We start from the raw sequence: 22,972 nt of genomic DNA, 5'->3' as shown, positions 1-22,972 counted from the left end.
TATAGCAAAATGTTCAAGCGAATAAACTTTCGCAATGTCCGTACAAAGGAAAACTGCAAAATGCACAATAATTGAATCAGTTTTCAAACATGAAATACATTAATTCATCTTTTTCTTTTCGTGCTTCTACTTAGGGGTGTAACGATACACTGAAAAAATAATAAATCCACAAATTACAATATGTTTTGTTCTTCTGGTTTGATGAAGCGGTTAGTTGGTTCGATAACCAAACGAAGCTCTTAAAAAAAATCAACAACACAGAAAAGCAGTATCAGACTCGACGCAGAATCAGCCGAGTACGATACGAAGTATCGAAACTTTTTTCAGACTAATCGAAATCAGATCACTTTTAAAAACCCTAGATCTACTGGAGAATAGTGATGATTAAAAACACAACTCAACCATTTTCTTCAAAACAGCTTCTATATTGACCGTCTACGATTAAACAAGAAAAAACGTGCTAGGATCGGACGCACCGAATCTTGGGTACCCACCCCCATGACTCCGTTAAAAATGTACCTTTATTAACTCAGTATGTATTTGAATTATTTTGTAACAATCAAATCGGAATTGATAGTGGTGTTTATGATAGCGAATTCATTTTAATTTCAGCCAAGTCAGATGAAAATTCAGGCCTCCAGGGGCTCAAGAAGTCAAAACCGGGGATCGGTTTATATGGGAGCTATACCAGTTTATAGACCGATTCAGTTCATACTCCGCACGGATGTAGGAAGTCAGAACAGAAATTCTTGTGCCAAATTCGAATTGAGGTCTCTGGGGCTGAAGAAGTCAAAACTGAGCATCGGTTTATAGGAATGCTATAACCAAATCTGTACCGATATGACCCATTTGTAGAGATGGGCGATGGGTAAATACCCAAAAGGTATTTACCCGGTAAATTTGGTAAATACCCCTGTATTTACCCTTATATATTGCTGGGTATTTATAAAGGGTGATTTTTTTGAGGTTAGGATTTTCATGCATTAGTATTTGACAGATCACGTGGGATTTCAGACATGGTGTCAAAGAGAAAGATGCTCAGTATGCTTTGACATTTCATCATGAATAGACTTACTAACGAGCAACGCTTGCAAATCATTGAATTTTATTACCAAAATCAGTGTTCGGTTCGAAATGTGTTCATTCACCGTAACGTTGCGTCCAACAGCATCTTTGAAAAAATACGGTCCAATGATTCCACCAGCGTACAAACCACACCAAACAGTGTATTTTTCGGGATGCATGGGCAGTTCTTGAACGGCTTCTGGTTGCTCTTCACTCCAAATGCGGCAATTTTGCTTATTTACGTAGCCATTCAACCAGAAATGAGCCTCATCGCTGAACAAAATTTGTCAAAATTTGAACACATTTCGAACCGAACATTGATTTTGGTAATAAAATGCAATGATTTGCAAGCGTTGCTCGTTAGTAAGTCTATTCATGATGAAATGTCAAAGCATACTGAGCATCTTTCTCTTTGACACCATATCTGAAATCCCACGTGATCTGTCAAATACTAATGCATGAAAATCCTAACCTCAAAAAAATCACCCTTTAATTTTGCAGATATCTTGGCAATATAAAACATTTTCCAAACAATTTTTAATGATTTTTTATTCTTCGCATATATAATCCTGACTTTCTGATCTCGTAAAAACGGAATATAGTTATACACAGCCACTATATAGACCGATCTCCCGATTTAAATTCTTGAGGCAATAAATTCCGCATTTTTCATCCGATTTTGCAGATCGGACAATATATGGATATAGCTGCTATATAGATCAATCTCCCGACCTCCCGATATAGGGTATTATGGCCAAAAAAGGTGCACGCGATTTCAATGTAATTTGAAACAATGAGTTCTACACCTCTACACCCTTTTGTTAAAAGTGGCTCAGATCGTACCATATTTAGATATAATTGCTATATATACCAATCTCCTGATATAGGGTATTACGAATACAAAAGTCGCATCTATTTCCCGATTTGGATGAAATTTGAAACAGTGAGTTTTAATAGACCTCTACACTATCTTGTCAAATGTGATCCAGATCGAAACATATTTAGATATAACTGCCTTATAGTTCGATCACCCGATATAGGAGCACGTTTTATACGATTTCGATGAAATTTGTAGCGGTGAGTTTGGAAGACCCTAAACCTTTTAGTCTAATGTGGCCGAAAGCGGGCAAAAATGCTTATCGTAACTGAGTTTACATTGCATTATACGATTTTGTTCATTATATTTATCCACTATTAGTAAAAAATTAGAAAACAGTTAGAAAATTAACTGCGTACAAATAAAACTAACTACTCATGAGTATAGATTAAATAGCTAACAATTCTGGTTGAGTTAGTAATTTTTCTTAAACGATTATTTTTGAAATAAGCGAGAGTTTTTCCTAATATGGGTTAAAGCATGTCACCGTTGACAAAATCTGTTCTGAAATTAACTACTTAACAAATAAAAGCGTGCTCGGCCGGGCCGAATCTTATATACCCTCCACCATAGATCGCATTTATCAAGTTCTTTTACCGATATCTCCTTTTAGGCAAACAAAGGAAAAGAAAATAGTTGATTTAATATTGGAGCTATATCAAATTATAGTCCGATTCGGACCATAATTGAATTGAATGTTGGAGACCATAGTAGAAGGTATTGTGTAAAATTTAAGCCAATTCGTGTAGCAATTGCGCCCTTTAGGGGCTCAAGAAGTAAAATAGAATAAACCGATCTTTATATGGGAGCTGTATCAGGCTATAGGCCGATTCGGACCATATTTGACATGTATGTTGAAGGTCATGAGAGAAGCCGTTGTACAAAATTTCAGCCAAATCGGATAAAAATGACGCCCTCTCAGGCTCAAGATATCAAGATCCTAGATTGGTTTATATGGCAGCTATATCAGGATCGACTTAAACCATATTTGACACAGTTGTTAGAATGCAAAATTTCAGCCAAATCGGATAAGAATTGTGCCCTCTAGTGGCTTCAAAAGTCAAGATCCAAGATCGGCTTATATGGCAGCAATATCAAAACATGGACCGATATAGCCCATTTACAATCCCAACCGACCTACACTAATAAGAAGTATTTGAGCAAAATTTCAAGCGTCTAGCTTTACTTCTTCGAAAGTTAGCGTGCTTTCAACAGACAGACGGACGGACGGTCATGGCTAGATCGACTTCAAATGTCATGACAATCAAGAATATATATACTTTATGGGGTCTTAGACGAATATTTCGAGGAGTTACAAACAGAATGACGAAATTAGTATACCCCCATCCTCCTATAGTGGAGGGTATACAAAATTTTTGTATTTTTAGTGCAATATAACTAAAACGTATTTAAATTTCTTAAGTTCACGACGTATGAATCACGAGCTGTATGACGACGATAGCATAGTTACACGCATCAAGATACAACGGCTGCATTGGGGTCATGATCATGGTCATGTTGTCAGAATGGATGAAGAAGCTCCAGCAAAGAAGTCTTTTGAAGGCAAACACGGTGGTAAACGCAAACCGGGAAGACGAAAAGCCCGATAGAAAGATCAAGTGGTGGGAGACACCTCGAAACTTAATGTCAGAGATTTTAGAATGAGCGCAGAAGATCGAGGTGCTTGGAACGCTATTCTACGTTCGGTTAGTGGAACAAATATTCTGTCATAGCCAAATAAATAAAGTAAGTGAGTTCACAAATACATGCTCAAAACTAAGAACAATTTTATAAACTTAATTCAAGTGGTGAGATATTGTGTCTTTAAACGCTCTAAACGTAAACAAAAAACATGAAAATCTTTGATGAAAATGAGTTAGAAAATGTTTTGCTTTTGTGTTGTTAGCAAATACTGAAAGGGGAAATTAGTATCACATTCAAACAACAGTGATGTGGATACATGCGTAGAGCGTCTTTGTAAACAGAAGGTCCTGGCTTTAGCCCTCAACTGCGGCACAATTTAGTTTTATTTAATTTACAATTGCAATGTTCATATTAAATCTGTCTTTTTCAATGTAGCCTCGCTATTGACAGTATGGAGGTGGGTTTTTTCAATAACTTTAATGGCTTCTACGCATGGTATAGTACATCACATTTGCCAGAAATGTGTAAGGGTCACCAAAACTCACTGCCTCAAATTTCATCGAAATCGAACGAAAAGTGCTCCGTTTAAGTGCTCAATACTCTATATTGGGAGATCCATCCATATGGCAGCTATATCTAAATATGGTCCGATCTAGACAATATTCGACGAAGGAGTAGAAAGGTCTACCAAAACGCATGGAACTCAGATGAAAAATGCTCTCTTTATGGGCTGAATACTTTATATCGGGAAATCAGTCTATATGGCAGCTATATCCAAATATGGTCCTATATGTGTCTCATTGGACCAAAAGGTTAAAGGGTCTACCAAAACTCACTGCTTCAAATTCCATCGAAATCGAATGAAAAGTACCCTTTTATGGGTTCAATACTCTATATCGGAGATCGGTCTATATGGCAGCTATATCCAAACATGGTCCGATCTGGGCCGCTTATTCTGAAACGATTTCTATGAAATTCAAAAGCAGTGCCGAGATTCCGGACTATTGAATTTCATTGAAATCCGTTCAGATTTAAATCAAGCTTACTTACTAAAATATGCACTACGGCAGGATAAAGATCTGTGGATCTAAAAAGATGGGTCAACAGAGGAACACCTCAAGGAGAGTACTGTCTCCTCTACTTTGGAATATAGCCATTAACAATATATTATTGTCTCTGGAAGAGAAAGGTGTGAAAGTGGTCGCGTATGGTGATGACGCTGGAATTGCGGTTAGTGGAAGTTTCCCAGCACTCTAAGAGATATACTTTAGAAAGATCTACATGCAACGGCGGAGTTGGCAACCGAAACTGATCTAGGTATAAATCCGTGCAAGACAGAAGTAGTTATTTTCAGCAGGAGATACAAGTTAACTACAGTGGGACCTATCTCCTTGGGAGGAGTAAATGTTCCATTTACAGAGAGCGCAAAATGCCTGGATGTTTTGAGACGGGCATAGCTAAATCGAATCAGGAAGTGATTCTAAGTCCATTGGTATTCTTATCATGGTTCTATCTCCCTTCCTTCTGGGATTTGCAAACAAATGCACTAAGTTATAATACCCTCTACCACAGTGGTGGTGTAGGGTACAATAATTGTTTCTACTGGAAAAAATACATTGCAATTCGGCCTTTAAAGAAAATTTCATTAATCTTTCAAATAAATTGGAAAAAAGTTTTTAGGCAATATTTGATTGAAATTTTGTCTCTAGAAAAAATTTAGACATTTTGAAAAATATATATTAAAATTTTGCCAACAGAAAATTGTATAGGAAGAATTTTTAAAAAGTTGGCTTTAAAAAATTTCTTTGAAGTTTTATATTTACATTTTATTGGAATTGTGTCCAGATTTTATTCCGAGGAAAGCCTAAAGCAGAGCAAGAGTTTGTCTTTAGAGATTTTTTTTCACAGAAATTTAGTCTTGCCATCTGTCGAAAACAAATGCATTCATATGCGATCATCAACGTAACACCGTGCCATGGCGACTCAACAAAAAGGGCCCGGCACGGGATAGCTGCGAGCACCACACAGGCTGGAATCAGCGTGGTGTTCATTGCTGTCACGAGAAGCTTAACTGAGAGCTACCGGGCGTATCCACAGGTTGCGGATAGTGGAATGCTCCATACAGAGCAGCTGCAACGGAATGTCATGGACAATCAGCGGTATCGAGCGGACAGTCTCAGTGAAAGGTCGGGTGGCACCGGCTCTTGCACAAATACTAGGTCTGTTCGCGTACTTTTCCAGTAAAAATTTGCAGGAGAGAAAGAGCCATTTTACTCTCTTTAAAAAATTTGCAACCAAAAGTACGCGAACGACTTCCATTGAAAATTTGCAGTAAAACAGCTGATTTTTGTTTTGGTTGGTTTCTTATTTGTTTGCTTGGAAAACAATTTTTTTAAATAAAAAATTCTGGCGATATTTTGAGGTATTTTCCATAGATAAACGTCAATTTATTGACCTGAGAGTGAAAAGGCTAGAAGGAGAGCCATTTGTACATCCGTGATCTCCGAGCCGCTCGACAGCCATTACAAATTACCGTGCAATCCCATGGCAGCCGGTTGTACGTACCCATTGGCCCGATGGAGTCTTTCAGTGTATAACGCACTGCTACATCAACAACAACAACCGTGCACGAAGCTACGAATGTCATCCGTGGCGCCAAGTTGAGCAAAGCGCTGGTTCCAGACAGAATCTCTAACCTGATGCTGAAGAATATGGATCTGCCTGGAATCGATTACCTTACAACTGTCCTCATCCTATCTGAACACTATTATAGTACCCGATGTTTGGAAGATGACAGACTGATACCGCTACTGAAACCTGAAAAGGACACGAGCAAGTGGGAGCCGTACGGACCGATCTCTCAACAGTAGCCAAGATGCATTAGGCACTCCTCCTCCCGCTCCATTCGTTGGCCAATTTCAATACGCCGAACATCAGCATGCATTTCGAAGCCTGCATAGGACTACAATTGCTTTGCATGCCATCACCGTATACAAAAGTACACTTGTTGTGCTAACAAAGATATCTTGGACTAACCATCTAATGCTTTTGGATATTGTATTGGGTTGCCCAAAAAGTAATTGTCGGTAATATAGTAGTAATATAGTCGGCGTTGACAAATTTGTTCAACGGCTTGTGACTCTGTAATTGCATTCTTTCTTCTGTCAGTTATCAGCTGTTACTATTAGCTTGCTTTAGAAAAAAAGTGTGCGAAATTTTGTTTACATTTGTTTGTTTGGCGTCAATTTTAATATAGGTACCACATGTATTGAAAGAAATTCATTTAACAAACCGAATCAACGATTGTGATATGCACCTTAAACGCAATGAATTCGATCCGTTTTTAAAACGAATAATAACTGGAGATGAAAGATGTATTGTTTACAACAACGTTAGTCGAAAACGATCATGGTCCAAGCATGGTGAACCAGCTCAAACCACTTCAAAGGCTAATATCCACCAAAAGAAGGTTATGCTGTCTGTTTGGTGGGATTGGAAGGGTGTGGTATATTTTGAGCTGCTTCCAAGGAACCAAACGATTAATTCGGATGTTTACTGTCAACAATTGGACAAATTGAATACAGCCATCAAGGAGAAGCGACCAGAATTGGTCAATTGTAAAGGTGTCATATTCCACCAGGACAACGCTAGACCGCTCACATCTTTGGTCACTCGCCAAAAACTGAGTGAGCTTGGCTGGGAACTTTTGATGCATCCACCATATAGCCCTGACCTTGCACCATCAGACTACCATTTATTTCGATCTTTGCAGAACTCCTTAAATGGTAAAACTTTCGGCAATGATGAGGCTATAAAATCGCACTTGGTTCAGTTTTTTGCAGATAAAGGCCATTTTGTTCGATAACCTTTTGCCAGGAAGATGGCAAAAGGATATCGAACAAAATGGCAATTATATATTTGATTAAAGTTCATTCTAAGTTCTATTAAAAATGCATTTACTTTCTTTTAAAAAATCCGCCATTACTTTTTGGGCAACCCAATAGCTAGATAAATTGCTACAACCACTGATGTGAGGCTAAGGGAGCATTCTATATGCTCAAGTGGTGGCTACGGACACTTTGTTATCATTGAAGATATCTGTATCCGTTCACAATTGGCAGACAAATTTGCACTAATTTGTTCTAATCCCACTGTGCGTCACTTGTTTAACTGCCCAGCTAGAACCAACTCGGTCCCATGGCAGCATCTTCCCTCCTTAACAAATTCAAATTAACTGCCCAGCTAGAACTAACTCGGTCCCATGGCAGTATCTTCCCTCCTTAACAAATTCAAAGAAATGGTGTTGGTTTCATCGTAGCTCTCCGATGAGGATGATTCCATCAATTTAAGAAACCGATAATTGCTCTTTTCCTGTTGTCTAAAAGGATACAATGTTTTAATTTTTCAAGGATTTTCCAAATAATTCCGCAAATTTGCACAAATTTTTGAGTTCCCGAACGCAGCTACTGAGTGCCTATAATGCTCGATATGACAGGGCGAGTTATTGGCGCCTTTAAATAGTCAATGGCCACCCTGTTCCCGCGGCGATCGGTCCTTTGGACCGGAACAAGCTTACTCACCTATAGGTACTTGACCACCTCCACATGAAAATGTGGCTACAATAACAACAACAAGGGCTGTGATAGGTTGAAATTCCAAAACAAACACAATCCCAAGTGATATTGAAGCAATATGGCATACTGCATGTATGCCATGTTGCACGTTACATTTGAGTGTAGTGATAATTTTGAAAATATTTGAGAAATGAAAAAACCAAAGATATTTTATTACCAGTTAAATGATGGCTTGTAATTTTTTTAGTTTTGTATTTATGTTTTTTTAAACATGCTCAAACGCTAAGTTTCAAATAAATTAATTTAAAATTTCAAAAAATGTATCCCATTTAAATCAACCCATGAATTCCATTGTTCGATTTGATTAAAATTTAATATATTTGTTATGTAGACATTTATGGCGACGGAGATTTTTTCAATTTTCCTAACAAAAATTAGTTTTTCAAAATATGTTCTTAAAAAAAACTAAGTTTTAACAGTAAAAATTATTGGTTTAGCATTGAATTACCATTAAGACTAAAAGATTGAATTTTAGTGCTCATGACATAAAATCGTACCTGTGGGCCAAAATAGTGGGCTTATCGCCACAATTATTTTTTTTTAGAAGCATAAAATGCTGCTGGGCACTGTAAGGGTTTCCAGACATGTTCTTGCGAACATTTTCAGTACCACTTTTGATTGATATTTTCAAGTATGTAAAATTACTGAACTTTAACGAGCCAGTTTTGTTAGTTCTGTTTATTGAATGAAAATAAAAATATCTTATATATCATTCTTATTAATTATCTTACATGTGCAAAATGTGTTGTTGTTGTTGTTGTTGTAGCAGTTTATTGTGTACTATCTTTCGTCTGCTTGATTCTGTTGAGTGTCAAGACCCAGGAACTCCGCGACTAAGATGGGGTGCGTCCACAGGGATCTGGGTCTGAGTCGAGTGGGTCTGGCCGGGCAGTTAAACAGGTGACGTGTATCGTGCGGTCCCTGGTTACAGTCGGGACATACATCTTGCACGTCGGCATCAATCCTAGCTCTGTGGGAATTGAGGCGGCTGCATCTGCCGGAACGTAATTGAGCCAGAATCACTCTGGTTTGCCGGGGGAGGTCGATTTCTTCGGGTGCAATGGGTGGCGGTCGTACTCCAAGGACTACATTCACCCGGTAGCCAGTTAACGCGTCTGCTACCGTGTCTGCATGAATGTTGTTCAGACCCGCTTGATATGCCGCTTGATCTAGAGGTTCTCTCTTGTAGCGCTGGACCTCACGCTCTAGATCATGTAGATCTACCTTAAGGCTTCTGGGCGGTGGGTATCTATCCACAAGATGATGATTTGGATGATTTCTGCGATAACAGCCCAAAAGGTATTGCTTAGACAGCATGTAGTTATGTCTTCGCACTGGTAGGATCTTTGTCTCCTGGTGGAGGTGGTCCACATGAGAACTAAGGAGGCAGCCCGTCGCAGTTCGGAGGGCGGCATTCTGACAGATCTGAATATTATTCCACTGCGTGTCACAAAGCTGACGTGACCACACTGGCGCTGCATAACTTACCACAGACCGGCCAATTGCTTTGTACGTGGTCAACAAGGTTTCTTTGTCTGCACCCCAAGTGCTGCCAGCGAGTGACTTGAGGACCTTGTTTCTACTTTTGACTTTATTGCAGATTGCTGTGGCATGTGGGGAGAAAGTGTAGGAGCTGTCAAATGTGACGCCAAGTATTTTGGGACACTTGATGGTCGGAATCAATTCTCCATCGACCATCACAGTCAGCTCAGAATTCACCTCACGCGTATTTGTAGTGAACAGTGTGGCTGAAGATTTGGTGGCGGATATCTTCAGATTTCTTGCAGCGAAATATGAGGCAAGCTCGTTGAGGTAGACGTTCAACCTATCGCAGATGTCATCAATGGGTGGGGGGCCTGATGCCAAGATCGTACAGTCGTCCGCATATGATACGATCTCTATGCCGTCTGGAGGAGGTGGGATGGAGGAAAGGTAGAGGTTAAACAGAGCCGGAGATATCACCCCGCCTTGGGGAACTCCCTGTTTCACTCTACGGTGTTTTGACTTCTTATCCCTAAATTCCACAAATGACTGGCGGCCACACAGATAATTCGCGACCCAACGTTTAAGGCCTGGCTGGAGGGACGTGTTGGCGATGTCCTCAAATAATTTGGCATGGCTGACCGTGTCGAATGCCTTCGATAGGTCCAATGCCACGAGGACCGTCCTATCACATGGCCTGGGTTGATTGAAGCCACGGCAAATGTGTGTGGTGATGGCATGCAAAGCTGTTGTTGTGCTGTGCAGTCTCCGAAATCCGTGTTGATGCTCGGCGAATGGAAATTCTCCTACGAGGCTCGGGAGGAGTAATGCCTCAAGCGTCTTAGCCACTGGTGAGAGAAGGGAGATCGGTCTGTACGACTCCCCCAAACTCGGGTCTTTACCAGGCTTCAGTAGCGGGATCACTCTGCCCATTTTCCAGACATCGGGAACTATAAGAGTGTTCAATGACAGGTTAAGGACAGTGGTAAGGTACTCAACTCCAGGTAAATCCAGATTCTTCAGCATCAATGTAGAGATTCCGTCGGGGCCCAACGCCTTGGAAGATTTGGCGCCACGGATGACATTCGTAACTTCGCCCACGGTAAATTGTGATGGCTGTTCATCGGCTCGGAGACCACGAATACGGCGAATGGCTCTCCTCCTTGCCCTGTCTCTCTCGGGATGCACGATAAATTGACGGTTGAACAACCTGGCGCATCTCTTCGGATCAGTCACGGTTAACTCGCCAAAAGTGACTGAGGTCCTGTCGTCCCGTCTACCGGGGTTCGAGAGAGACTTAACAGTGGCCCACAATTTGCCTGCACCGGTGCCTAAGTTACATTGCTCCAAGTGTTCCAGCCACAAATTCCGCTTATGTTCGTTGACTACCCTGTTTATTTCCAGATTCAGCTCGCTGATTCTGGGGTTAGCGGGGTCCATAGCACGAATCCCATCACGCTCGTCTGCGAGTACCACTGCTTGCGCCGGGAAATTGGGTCGCACTTGCGGTATTCGACCGGCTGGTATAAAGCGAGCGGCTGCTGCGTTGATGATGTCTCGGAATTTCCTCTCGGCCACAAGCACATCAGAGGGGGGTGGCAGTTCGTTGAAGCGGCGATTGGTATACTCTCTGAAGCCAGTCCAATTGGCCTTCTTATAGTTGATGAACGTTCGGCGCTCAGAGGTTATGAAGTCGGGTGGTCGGTCGATGGTGAGGATTATGGGGAGGTGGTCTGACCCCAAAGAGATGACGGCTTGCCAGGATACGTCACTCAGGAGATCAGGGGATGCGATTGAGATGTCTGGCGAGCTGCTGCACCTCCTCGTAATCCTAGTGGGGGCATCCTCATTCACCGTGCAAAACGTGGAGCTATCTATCTGCTCTGCCAAAGCTATGCCACGCTGGTCGTTGCCTAGGGGAGAATGCCATGACGAGTGATGTGCATTGAAATCCCCCAGAACCAGACGACTATGGCCAGATAGCAACCCACTTATGTCGGGGCTGTAGGCCTGGCCATTAATCGGGACACAGCTGCCAACCGGCGGTATATACACGTTGTATATCTCTATCTCGGCAGTACCAGACTTGACTGCTACCCCCATACATTCCATGTATGGGTCACTAGCGTCAAGCGCAGGCGAGATAGGTCTATACTGCACGGAATGGTGTATAACGAAGGCCAATCCCCCACCTCCATTCCTTGAGCGATCCTTACGTAGCACATTGTAGCCGTGACAACTGTGCAAGCTGCAGGTGTTAGTCAGCTTTGTCTCCTGGATCGCTGCGACCGGTATGCTCTTCCGACTCATAAAATCCACAATCTCATCAATCTTGCCTCGCAGTCCATTGCAGTTTAACTGCAGGAACGATACATTTCCCGACACTGGCCTGGCAATAGTAGGGCTAGGGTGCTGTCTTGCATAAATTGCCGTACGGGAGAGGTCGGGGGGGTCACATAGTCCGACGACGAGGACGCCGAAGGCGACGACGGCGACGCTTGTGACCCACTGCTGGCTGAGTTCGCACAGCACCTAGCGACATAGCCAGTATGACTATACTCCCGTAGCGAAGTTAGGCCAGAGCAAGAACGGAAATGTACCCACTCCAAGCACCTGTTACACCTCACCGACACTGACCGATGATGAAGGCGGTTCTGGCAAACGGAACAGAACCAGGGTCCGGGGTTCTTTTCAATCCCGGCACGGACCAAAAGCATACGGAGAAGGCACTCCGGGATGTGCCTCTCCCATGACGAAAAAAGACGAACACGTACACTGAGGCGGCAGCCCTTGCCGATGAAGATTCCATCGGGTCAATCCGGTACGTACAACCGGCTGCCATGGGATTGCAAAATGTGTATTCTCCACCAGTTATTTAGTTTTGGAAATATGTACTCCATATTTTTCACTTCCATGCAACCGTTTATTTGCAGAGCTCACTCGCGTAGGTAATAGCCAATGGCAACAAAAAATCATGCTTCAAAACATGAAGTTTTTCGTTTGATCTACCTATGATAATCGTCACCTACATGTCTCTGTTATGTCACACCGTGCATGTATTTGTGAGTGTCATATGCATTTGTATTGGCCTGTGCCTGGTTTTAAATTTTTACAGCTTAACAGGACAATGGCATGCCGTGACAGCAATAACGCAATTCGGTAGCCCTTTTATATACACCGACCATCCGTTCATGCTCTAAAGGTAACTTTTTGTACCAATCTTATTAACAAAGCGCATCAGGAGACAAAGATACTACCAGAGCGAAGACATACCACATGCTGCCTAAGCAAAACTTTTGGGCTGTTATCATAAAGACCATTCAAATCATCATCTTTTAGATAGGTATCTGCCGCCCAAAAGTCTACATGATCTAGAGCTTGAGGTTCAGCGCTACAAAAGACAACCTCTAGATCAAGCAGACACGGTAGTAGATGCGGTAAATAGCTACCGGGTGAATGTAGTCCTTGGAGAATGCCCGCCTCCAGTTGCACCGGAAAAAATTGACCCCAGAACTACTCTGGGTTCTGGCTCAATTACGTTCCGACGTGCAAGATGTATGTCCTGATTGTGTAAAGGGACCACACGTCACCTGTTTAGACCCACTCGACTCAGACCTAGATCCCCCTAGAAACACTCCATCTTAGTCGCAGACTTCCTGGATCTGGAATCTCAACAGAATTAAGCAAACTAAAGATAGAACACAACAAACTACTACAACAACAATAAAGCGCCAACAAAACAGTGCTTCTTATCGTTTTAATCTGAAAACATTTCGGCTCCGGGCTGTAGAAATTTAGGTCTTTTTCAAAAATAGGTTAACTCCGCTCCGGTGTGATATTCCGGAAATTGGTAATCGCTTAAATACGTCCAAGACAGAGAGTGTTCTTTTCAAACTAAGATCCCATGCTTGTGCCAATCTTTTTGGAAGGAAATTTAATTTTCCGATACCTCAAAACTTTTGAGAGTTTTTATGGAAGAATAACTAAACTTGGCTTTATATCAGACACGCAAAATGCCAGGCGTTAGAGGTTTGAGCACAAGTACTGTATTGGCACTGTACTGGTACAAGTACTGTATTCATATCCTTAATATGCGTTTTGATTATTGTTTTAAATTTTTCAAATGATATCTTTGATATAATGGGAAACCCATTTTATTTGCCCTAAAGCGTCACTAACGCAAGCTGTTGCAGTTAGGTAATATCTTATGTTTTTATTGGTAAGGACACTTACAAACGGTAAATTACTAACCTTTACATGCTTTTTCGTGCATTTCCTTGTCATCTACCAATAATTCTTGAAATTTATGTTGTAAATTCGAGGCAGCTTCCTGAACAGTATTTGCTTCACCATCTGCATCATTTAAGGCTTTTAAATATACATCCATGTCACCTTGTGATATTCTAAAAAACGAAGTTGAATAAGCACAAATACGCTTATAGTGAATCTGAAATATTAATAAAGACTTGCCTAATTCGTTTGTTTTCCAAGTAACGAACAAATTGCACTTCACTTGGGGTTAAAAATAATACGGCACGGCCATTGCGTCCCGCACGAGCTGTTCGACCAACACGATGAACAAAATCTGCTGTTTTTTGTGGCGGAGAGTACTGAATAACCAAATCGATTTCTGGAACATCAATGCCACGACCAACAACATCCTGAAAATAAGAGATTAAAATTTATTACAAATTCAATTTAAATAAAATAATTTATAGCAGATATGTGTTGTTGTTGCTGTAGGTGAAGAAGGAATGTTTTGCGCAATAGTGATTTTACAATAGGTTGTCTCAATTTAAAGTCCATAAAAATCCTAATTTTAAAACACATGCACAATCGGTAGAACGTTTTAAAATTGAGTAAATAAAAAAAATTAAGAAATCCCACTTATAAAAACCCTTGAAATCAAGCGCTTCTTTTACTACGAGAAGTGTTGGTTTGTAGGTTAGATAAGGTTAAAGTGGCAGTCAGCCATCAGACACAGGAACAGAAGAAAGATGCCTTCTAGTTCCTACCTTTGAACCATCCAGATGGCTTTAAAAATCTCAAAAACTTGCGAATGTTCACATCCGCATAATCAGACAAGTTCTCTAAGAAATAAGAACCTAAAATGTAATCCATTCTGACTGCTAGTGCGGGACACACACACAGCAAATGTTCTTTAGTCTCTACTACCTCGACGTCCGCACAGCTTCGGCAAAAGTCGTTACTGGCAACCTTCAGTCTGTCAGCATGTTTTTCGATCAGACAGTAACCTGTCATGACAGACACAATGACTGAAACGTCCGTTCTAGCCAGCGACAGCAAAGCGGTAGACCTCTTCAAGTCTAGACTAGGCCACATTGATGCCTAGAAACTCAAGCTTTTCATGATAGACGTAGGTTTAACATTATAGAAAGCACCTACAATGTCAAGGAATGCTACTATTTATTTTATATTCCTTGCCATCAAGAGAACCCTCTTTGTAGGCGACTAAGTCGGGTACTAAGTAGGGATCTTTGCCCTAAAATGTGTTTCTATCGACCTCTCTAGAGTCTTCAACATAAAGGATGACAGACTAATAGGACGAAAATGACATTCGTGCCCCTCCATCTCACAGGTATATATGACATTCTGATACAAGCAGAGTATATCTCTCTACGACAGGAAATTAATCTATCAGTCACACCTTGTAATTCAACCGGTGATACATCATCAGGGCCCAGCAACTTAAAGTAGTCGAAACTTCCTATCGCCCAAAGGATTTTCGGATCAGACACAATTTCCCTAATAACCTCCGACGAATACATACCAGTGACAACCTCTTCTGGCGCCACGTTGCCCGTTAGAGAATTTCCAGGGAAATGTGTATCAACGAGTAGTTCTAGTGTTTCCTCACTAAACATTGTCTATACATTCTCTGACTTCTGAGTATACCCCATAGTAATAAGTCTCTTCCTTAGCCTAGATGCCTCAGATGTATCCTTTACGGAGTTGCAGAGGATTTTATCTGAGCCTTTCTCAGCTCGCCCTTATATCTTCTTAACTCAACCTTATAGATGTCCCAATCGTGTGGTGCTCTCGTGGCTTTTGCTCTGTTGAAAAGTTTTCTGCAGTCCTTCCTTAGACCAACCAGCTCTGAGGTCCACCATGGCGGTCGCTGTTTGCATCTTGGCATGGACTAGGGCATGCTGACACAAGCGAGTCATTGAGAGCCTTCGTGGTCCGCTTGACCATTATGACTATGTCCTCCACAGTTTCCACTTCCTTTTCTAGTCTAGAAGGGATAGTCGTTCAGAATATGTGCCAAAATCTATCCCAATCCGCCTTCTTCTGTTTAGCTGAGGACCACTTCTACGGTATTTTCGTATCATGAAGCTGTGGTCATCCAACATTTCCCAGTCGCATATCCTTCTGCTAATATCTTCCGATACAAAAGTATTACTTAGTACCCCCTGCCGGTTCCTGGTAATAAAGGTCGGTATATTCCCTTTATACCAAATCGCCAGATTGCAACTTATAATATATTCGATAACCAGCTCACCCCTTTCCTGATAGTCTCTGCGAAAACAGCCCAAAAGGTATTGCTTAGACAGCATGTAGTTATGTCTCCGCACTGGTAGGATCTTTGTCTCCTGATTGAGGTGGTCCACATGAGAACTGAGGAGATAATCCGTCGCGATTCGGAGGGCGGCATTCTGACAGATCTGAATATTATTCCACTGCGTGTCACAGATCTGACGAGACCATACTGGCGCTGCCTGCATAACTCACCACACGCTGCCGGCAAGTGACTGGAGGACCTTGTTTCAACTTTTGACTTTATCGCAAATTGCTGTCGCATGTGGGGAGTATGTGTAGGAGCTGTCAAATGTTTCGCCAAGTATCTTGAGATACTTGATGGTCGGAATAATTTCTCCATCGACCATCACAGTCAGATATCTTCAGATTTCGTGCAGCGAAATATGAGGATACATTCAAGCTATCACAGATGTCAACAATGGGTGGGGGCCTGATGCCATGATCGTACAATCGTCCGCATATGATACGATCTCCATCTGGAGGGGGTGGAATGGAGGATGGGTAGAGGTTACACAGTGCCGGAGATATCACCCTGCCTTGGGGAACTTCCTGTTTCACACTTCGTATCCCTAAATTCCACATGACTGGCGACCACGCAGATAATTCGCGACCCAGCGTTTCAGGCTTGGCAGAAGGGACGTGTTGGCGATGTCCCCAAATAGTTTGGCATGGCTGAGCATGTCGAATGCCTTCGATAGGTTCAGTACCACAAGGACCGTCCTATCACTTGACCTGGGCGGATTAAAGCCACGGCAAATGTGTGCGGTGATGACATGGAAAACAGTAGTTGTGCTATGCAGTCTTCGAAATCCATGTTGATGCTCGGCGAATGGAAATTCTCCTACGAGGCTCGGGAGGAGTAATGCCTAAAGTGACTTTGCTACTGGTGACTGGTGAGAGAAGGGAGATCGGTCTGTACGACTCCCCCAAACTCGGGTCTTTTCCAGGCTTCAGTAGCAGGATCACTCTGTCCATTTTCCAGTCATCGGGAACTATAAGATACTCAATTCAAGGCAAATCAATTTTCTTCAGCATTAGTGTAGAGATTCCGTCGGGGCCCAACGACTTGGATGATTTGGCGCCACGGATGGCATTCGTTACTTCGCCCATGGTAAAGTGTGATGGCTGTCTATCGGCTCGGAGACCACGGATACGGTGAATGGCTCTCTCTACTTCCCCTGTCACTCTCGGGATGCACAATAAATTGACGGTTCAACAACCCTGTGAATCTCTTCGGATCAGTCACGGTTACGTCGCCAAAAGTGACTGAGGTCCTGTCATCCTGTCTACCGAGGTTCAAGAGTGACTTAACACTAGACCACAGCTTGCGTAAACCGGTGCCTAAGTTACGTTTCTCCAAGTGTTCCAGCCACAAACTCCGCCTATGTTCGTTAACTACCTTGTTTATTTCCAGTTCGATAATTTTTCAGATAAGTGTTCAGTAACAACTGCTGAGTTGTTTTCTGATTCCCCAACTCCACCACTTCTATACACTTTCTGTAGGATACAACTCCTTCAGACTTCAGATCTGCGAGACAGCCGGAGTTTACTGCATGTCTCCGGTAGCCATCAGCCTCATCCATTCTACCAGTCTTCCAGTCGGTGGTTGAAAGATTGGGATTGCATTCCCTTAACCTCCCAAGTATGGATTCAGGATCTGAAGCAATCCTTGATATCGAAGTGTATGCCATTGGTCGCGAAGGAATCTCTTCCTTCTTGACCAAATCCATTGCTGTGCCTGGTCAGATCTTGCCAATCTTCTTTAGGGCGGAACAATACATCTCAATTGAGCATTGATCCCCGAAAGCAATCAGTTGAATCGATCCCGATACCAGCCTGCATAGTCACAAACTGGAGGAGACCCAGGTATTTCCGCAAGGACATCAGAGTATACAGATGACAAACCAATACGCTCTTTAAGAGTTTGGAATAATAAGAGGCACATCGCTCTCAGATTTATTGAGAGGCTTGGTGCGAATGTTCCGAAGACCATAAACGGTGACGAGAAAGACTCCTTTAATTTGGTTTGGAGATTCGCTGCGCAATCTACCCCAAAGGCTACTCGTCTACATTCGTAAATGGCACAGCAATCAGCCAAAAGGCTAAGGTCACCTGGAGGCCATCCGCTGGTTTGCCAGAGAAGGCCGATGGCCTAGGCAAATTATAGGTATGCAAAGATAAAATAGGTTCGGCTTTGTCCGAAAAAATTTAACCGGGTGTCTTCGTCAAAAGCCCCTGCTGACCAGTCATCTGTCGACATGTGGAGCCTGGCGCAACCGCTCCACCAGTAGAGGTCTCAATAGCAGACAACATGCAGCTGTTGGGTCTTTGGAGTCCATTATAAGCCTACTCCCGGGCTCTAAATCTGCCGCTCCACTCAAAACAGACGCAGATCATTAACCGCCTAATGGATAACACTATCGTAGCTATCCTTGAGTAACTTGCCTTAAAATAACTGCCTATTATGCGTTCTTGCGAAGCGAAACAAGTCCGCTCCACTCAACGGTTCAAACAAGAATCCCATCGTGGCTTTGTATCTTAATTGGATGATTGCGAAGATATATGCAGTGACAGTTCGATGATCGCAACCAATTAGTGCCATTGTTTTTTGCTTGCTAAAATACTAAATGCCTATGATGTTGTTGTCATATCGACAACGCGAGTTATTGGCGTCTTTAATTAACCAAAACCTATCATGTTCCCGCGGTGATCGGTTCTACGGACAGGAACGAAATCGCTCATTTAGAGGAATTTGACAAGGGAACGAGAACATCGTGATTTTGCGTGTTAAGTTGCTATCATTGTCAAATGTATTTTCAGAGTTAGCAAATTTACGTACTAAAACTTTTAATATGAAAAATGGATTATCGAATAAATATGTAACTCTTTCGATCAAACCCAGCCCTTATTTCACCGAATATAAAGGGTGATTTTTTTGAGGTTAGGATTTTCATGCATTAGTATTTGACAGATCACGTGGGATTTCAGACATGGTGTCAAAGAGAAAGATGCTCAGTATGCTTTGACATTTCATCATGAATAGACTTACTAACGAGCAACGCTTGCAAATCATTTTCAGTGAATCATTTTCAGTGAAATCATTTTCAGTGAATCGACAAATTTTGTTCAGCGATGAGGCTCATTTCTGGTTGAATGGCTACGTAAATAAGCAAAATTGCCGCATTTGGAGTGAAGAGCAACCAGAAGCCGTTCAAGAACTGCCCATGCATCCCGAAAAATGCACTGTTTGGTGTGGTTTGTACGCTGGTGGAATCATTGGACCGTATTTTTTTCAAAGATGCTGTTGGACGCAACGTTACGGTGAATGAACACATTTCGAACCGAACACTGATTTTGGTAATAAAATTCAATGATTTGCAAGCGTTGCTCGTTAGTAAGTCTATTCATGATGAAATGTCAAAGCATACTGAGCATCTTTCTCTTTGACACCATGTCTGAAATCCCACGTGATCTGTCAAATACTAATGCATGAAAATCCTAACCTCAAAAAAATCACCCTTTACATGTAGACACATATCTATATACATGTAGACACATATCTATAAAAAGCACAATACATATGGGAATACATGCCGATTAGAGCGCGCTCTATTTGTATTTGACGTACATAGAGAAAGTCTTAAAGTAACGCACATATCGTGTGATAGCAACTTAAGCCAGAAACTAGTAGTTACGATATTAGTTGGAGCTTGCACTGTATTTTAAAATTTCATATTTCTGCATTATCCACATACCGTAGCCAACAAAACACCAGATTTGCATTCCCGGAATCCTTTAAAAACACCTTGTCGTTCAGTCTGTGACATAGAACCGTGTAAGCTGCACATGCAAATAAACATAATCCATTAGAAAATGTCCTAAAAATGTAAAATATAACTTACCGGAAAAATCTTAAGCCTTTCAACAAAGGTTCTTCAGACTCATCATCCGATTGTTCTTTGGCAACTTCATCATCGTCTTCGTCTAGAACTTTTTGTGTGAGCTGTTCATTTAGCAGATCATGATGAAAGTTTACCATTTCCATGGTACTCATAAAAATCAAAGCCTTAAACTTATCTTTGCCACGGTATTCATGAGCCAATAGACCTGATAGAATGACCAAACGTAATTTGGGCGTAACTACCACATAGCTAAGCTTCAAGTTTTCCGGTATAGTGAGAATGCCGGTAGAATCTTCACCATCTAGTATCTCCGCAGTGGCTGCCTCGATGCTTTCTTTATTATAACCATCAACGGTGGTTATTGCCTTTGCGGGATCCTCGTCACTGTTATCGATGAAAATCGGTTCATTTAATGTAAGGCCAGCCAACTTTTGTACAGCTGCCGTTAGAGTGGCTGACAGTAGCATTCTCTGTAAAGGCTCCAAAGATTCTTCTTTGGCACTCTCCTCGCGTTGTTTATCTATGCCTTCAACGATTTGTTTAACATCCCTTTCGTAACCCATTTCAAGTAAACGATCTGCCTCGTCAAGTATTAGAAACTTGGCTTTGTTTACCTTAAATGATTCGGTGTGCAACAGATGGTCGACTAGGCGGCCTGGTGTCCCAACTAAAATATTGATGCCTTTGCGCAATCTTGCTTTTTCTGCCTTACGTCGTTCACCACCCATTAGAACGCCGGGTACAAGCCATGTGAACGGTTTCACCAACTTGAGAAATAGCTCATATGTCTGTATGGCCAACTCGCGCGTCGGAACTATCACAAGGGCCATTATACCACAATCACGGGTAAGTTTTGGTCGTATGGCTTGAAGTTTTTCCACAACAGGTAGAGCATAAGCTAGTGTTTTGCCCGAACCAGTTTGTGACCGTACCAGAAGATCTTTGCCTGTTAATAGAGTCGATAGAATTCGAATTTTATTAATAAAATATTTGATTCCTTTATATTGTTTTGGCGAACACAGAAAAGTGTTGCTGCATTTCATTTATTAATGAGGGAAATTTTGGCAAAATTTATACGAAAAGATGTAGTTTTTTTATGACTTATTAAGTCTAATAACATCATATTTACAAATGTATTAACCTAAGAATTTAAATAGAACATAATATTCCTTTTTCATATTTTTTCGATTTTCCGATAGATCGATTATATCTTTCAGTTGATTAAATTGACAACACAACTGCCGAAAAGGATCATTATTAGCAAATTTTTAAAGGATAAAAGATCTGGTAGGCCTGATGGGCCTGATGTTAAAGAAAATTCGGCTCAAAAGAAAGCAAGAATCAATTTGGCCAAGAATCTATTTCGTTAAAATGTAATGTGTAACATTGTTCTAGGACTTTTTAGCGACGGCAGTTCATAAGATTTAATCAATATACATATTAAAGTAATGAACTTCAATCCCACCCATTTCTCCGGAGACAAAATCAAGGAAATAGTTTCATACGGAAATAGTTTGTAATACGGATCCAATATCAATGAACGGTGCTCAAGATTACTTCTGACTAACGAAGTATATAAGTTTTTTTGTTACAGAAAAATCATTAAGTTCCTTAATCCAGCGTTTCATAAAAGCACAACGTCCTCTGTTTACAACCATTGAAATGTGTTGACGAAAGTTTAAGCGTATGTAGCAAGGTTTAATAGATCCTGCTTAGCTCTTTAACTACACTGTGGAAGGGATATGCATTTTAAGTCATAAATTATTTGAAATTTGTCGTTCCACCCTTACCATGTACCACTGGTTCGGGCAAAACACAACTAGTTGCCCCAATCGTACGGCAGCCGGTTGTGCGTACCGGATTGACCCGATGGAGTTCTTCATCGGCAAGGACTGCAGTCTCAGTGTATAACACACTGCTACAACAACAACTAGTTGCCCCTATGGCCAGTAGGGCTGGCAAATATGCAACTGCTACGTCTGCGAGAATATGAAAATATTTATAGCTATGGTCATATCCTTACCCCTTCAATATTACTGGCAAAATATATGAGTACAAGCATTCTTAAATCTCATTTGTGAAATCATTAGCCAATTCATTAACCACCTATACAAAATAAATCTTTTAGCAGCCGACAGACCTGTTGAATTAAACAGGGAGTTTCTGAGAATGGTTGACATCGATTAACGTCTATCTATCCCCTATTTCATCGTCTCCGTACGGACGGCAAGAGACCCCACTTTGAGATATATGTTATAGGTTGAACGATTCCGACCAGCAAATACGCCAAAAAGCGTGGATATACATGTGACACCCTTCTCCCGCACTTGCTACCGCAATTATTGGCCGGGCCAAATCTTGGGAACCCACAAAAACGTATGCTGCTAAAAAAGAAATAAAACCGGATTTGTGGTTGAGGGCTGTATGGGCTCAAGAAATCAAATCAGGAGATAAGTTTATATATGAGGGTGGGTTACGTACCGGAATAGATTCAGGATCACTCCTGGACAAGGACTGCTACGTGAATCCACAAACGGACGGACAGATGGACGTACATGGCTATATCGATTTTGAATATCAGGACGATGAAAGATATTGGTTGACAGTTCAATATTTCGAGATGATATAAGCGGAATGACGAGATAACTATACACTCCATCTTATGGTGGTAGGTCCACAAATCAATTTCGGAACCATTAGGACTACAGGCAAGAAACATTGTTCACTACATAAAAGACAATTTTCCGTTTAGTTGTAAACAAAGCAGCGCCAAACAAATGAAACACAGTGGACCTGTAGACCACCTT

General features: G+C 41.5%; 1 protein-coding gene across 2 annotated transcripts in view; it reads right to left on the bottom strand.

Annotated features, from left to right (window-relative positions):
• LOC106091367 (probable ATP-dependent RNA helicase CG8611) overlaps positions 1–22,972 on the bottom strand; it is a 78,578-nt gene that overhangs the window by 38,283 nt on the left and 17,323 nt on the right. For both annotated transcript variants that reach the window (XM_013257864.2, XM_013257865.2), the window contains exons 3-6: positions 20,166–21,111; positions 20,019–20,103; positions 14,173–14,363; positions 13,954–14,105 (exon numbers count right to left, since the gene is read on the bottom strand). In XM_013257864.2, the coding sequence (XP_013113318.2) occupies positions 13,954–14,105; positions 14,173–14,363; positions 20,019–20,103; positions 20,166–21,111 (1,374 nt within the window). The remainder of the gene's footprint in view (positions 1–13,953; positions 14,106–14,172; positions 14,364–20,018; positions 20,104–20,165; positions 21,112–22,972) is intronic.

Source organism: Stomoxys calcitrans, chromosome 4 (genome assembly GCF_963082655.1).
Source record: "Stomoxys calcitrans chromosome 4, idStoCalc2.1, whole genome shotgun sequence".
Classification (NCBI taxonomy): Eukaryota; Metazoa; Arthropoda; class Insecta; order Diptera; family Muscidae; genus Stomoxys; species Stomoxys calcitrans.
Note: the sequence above shows the minus strand (reverse complement) of the source record. Positions and strands in the feature narration are given on the sequence as shown.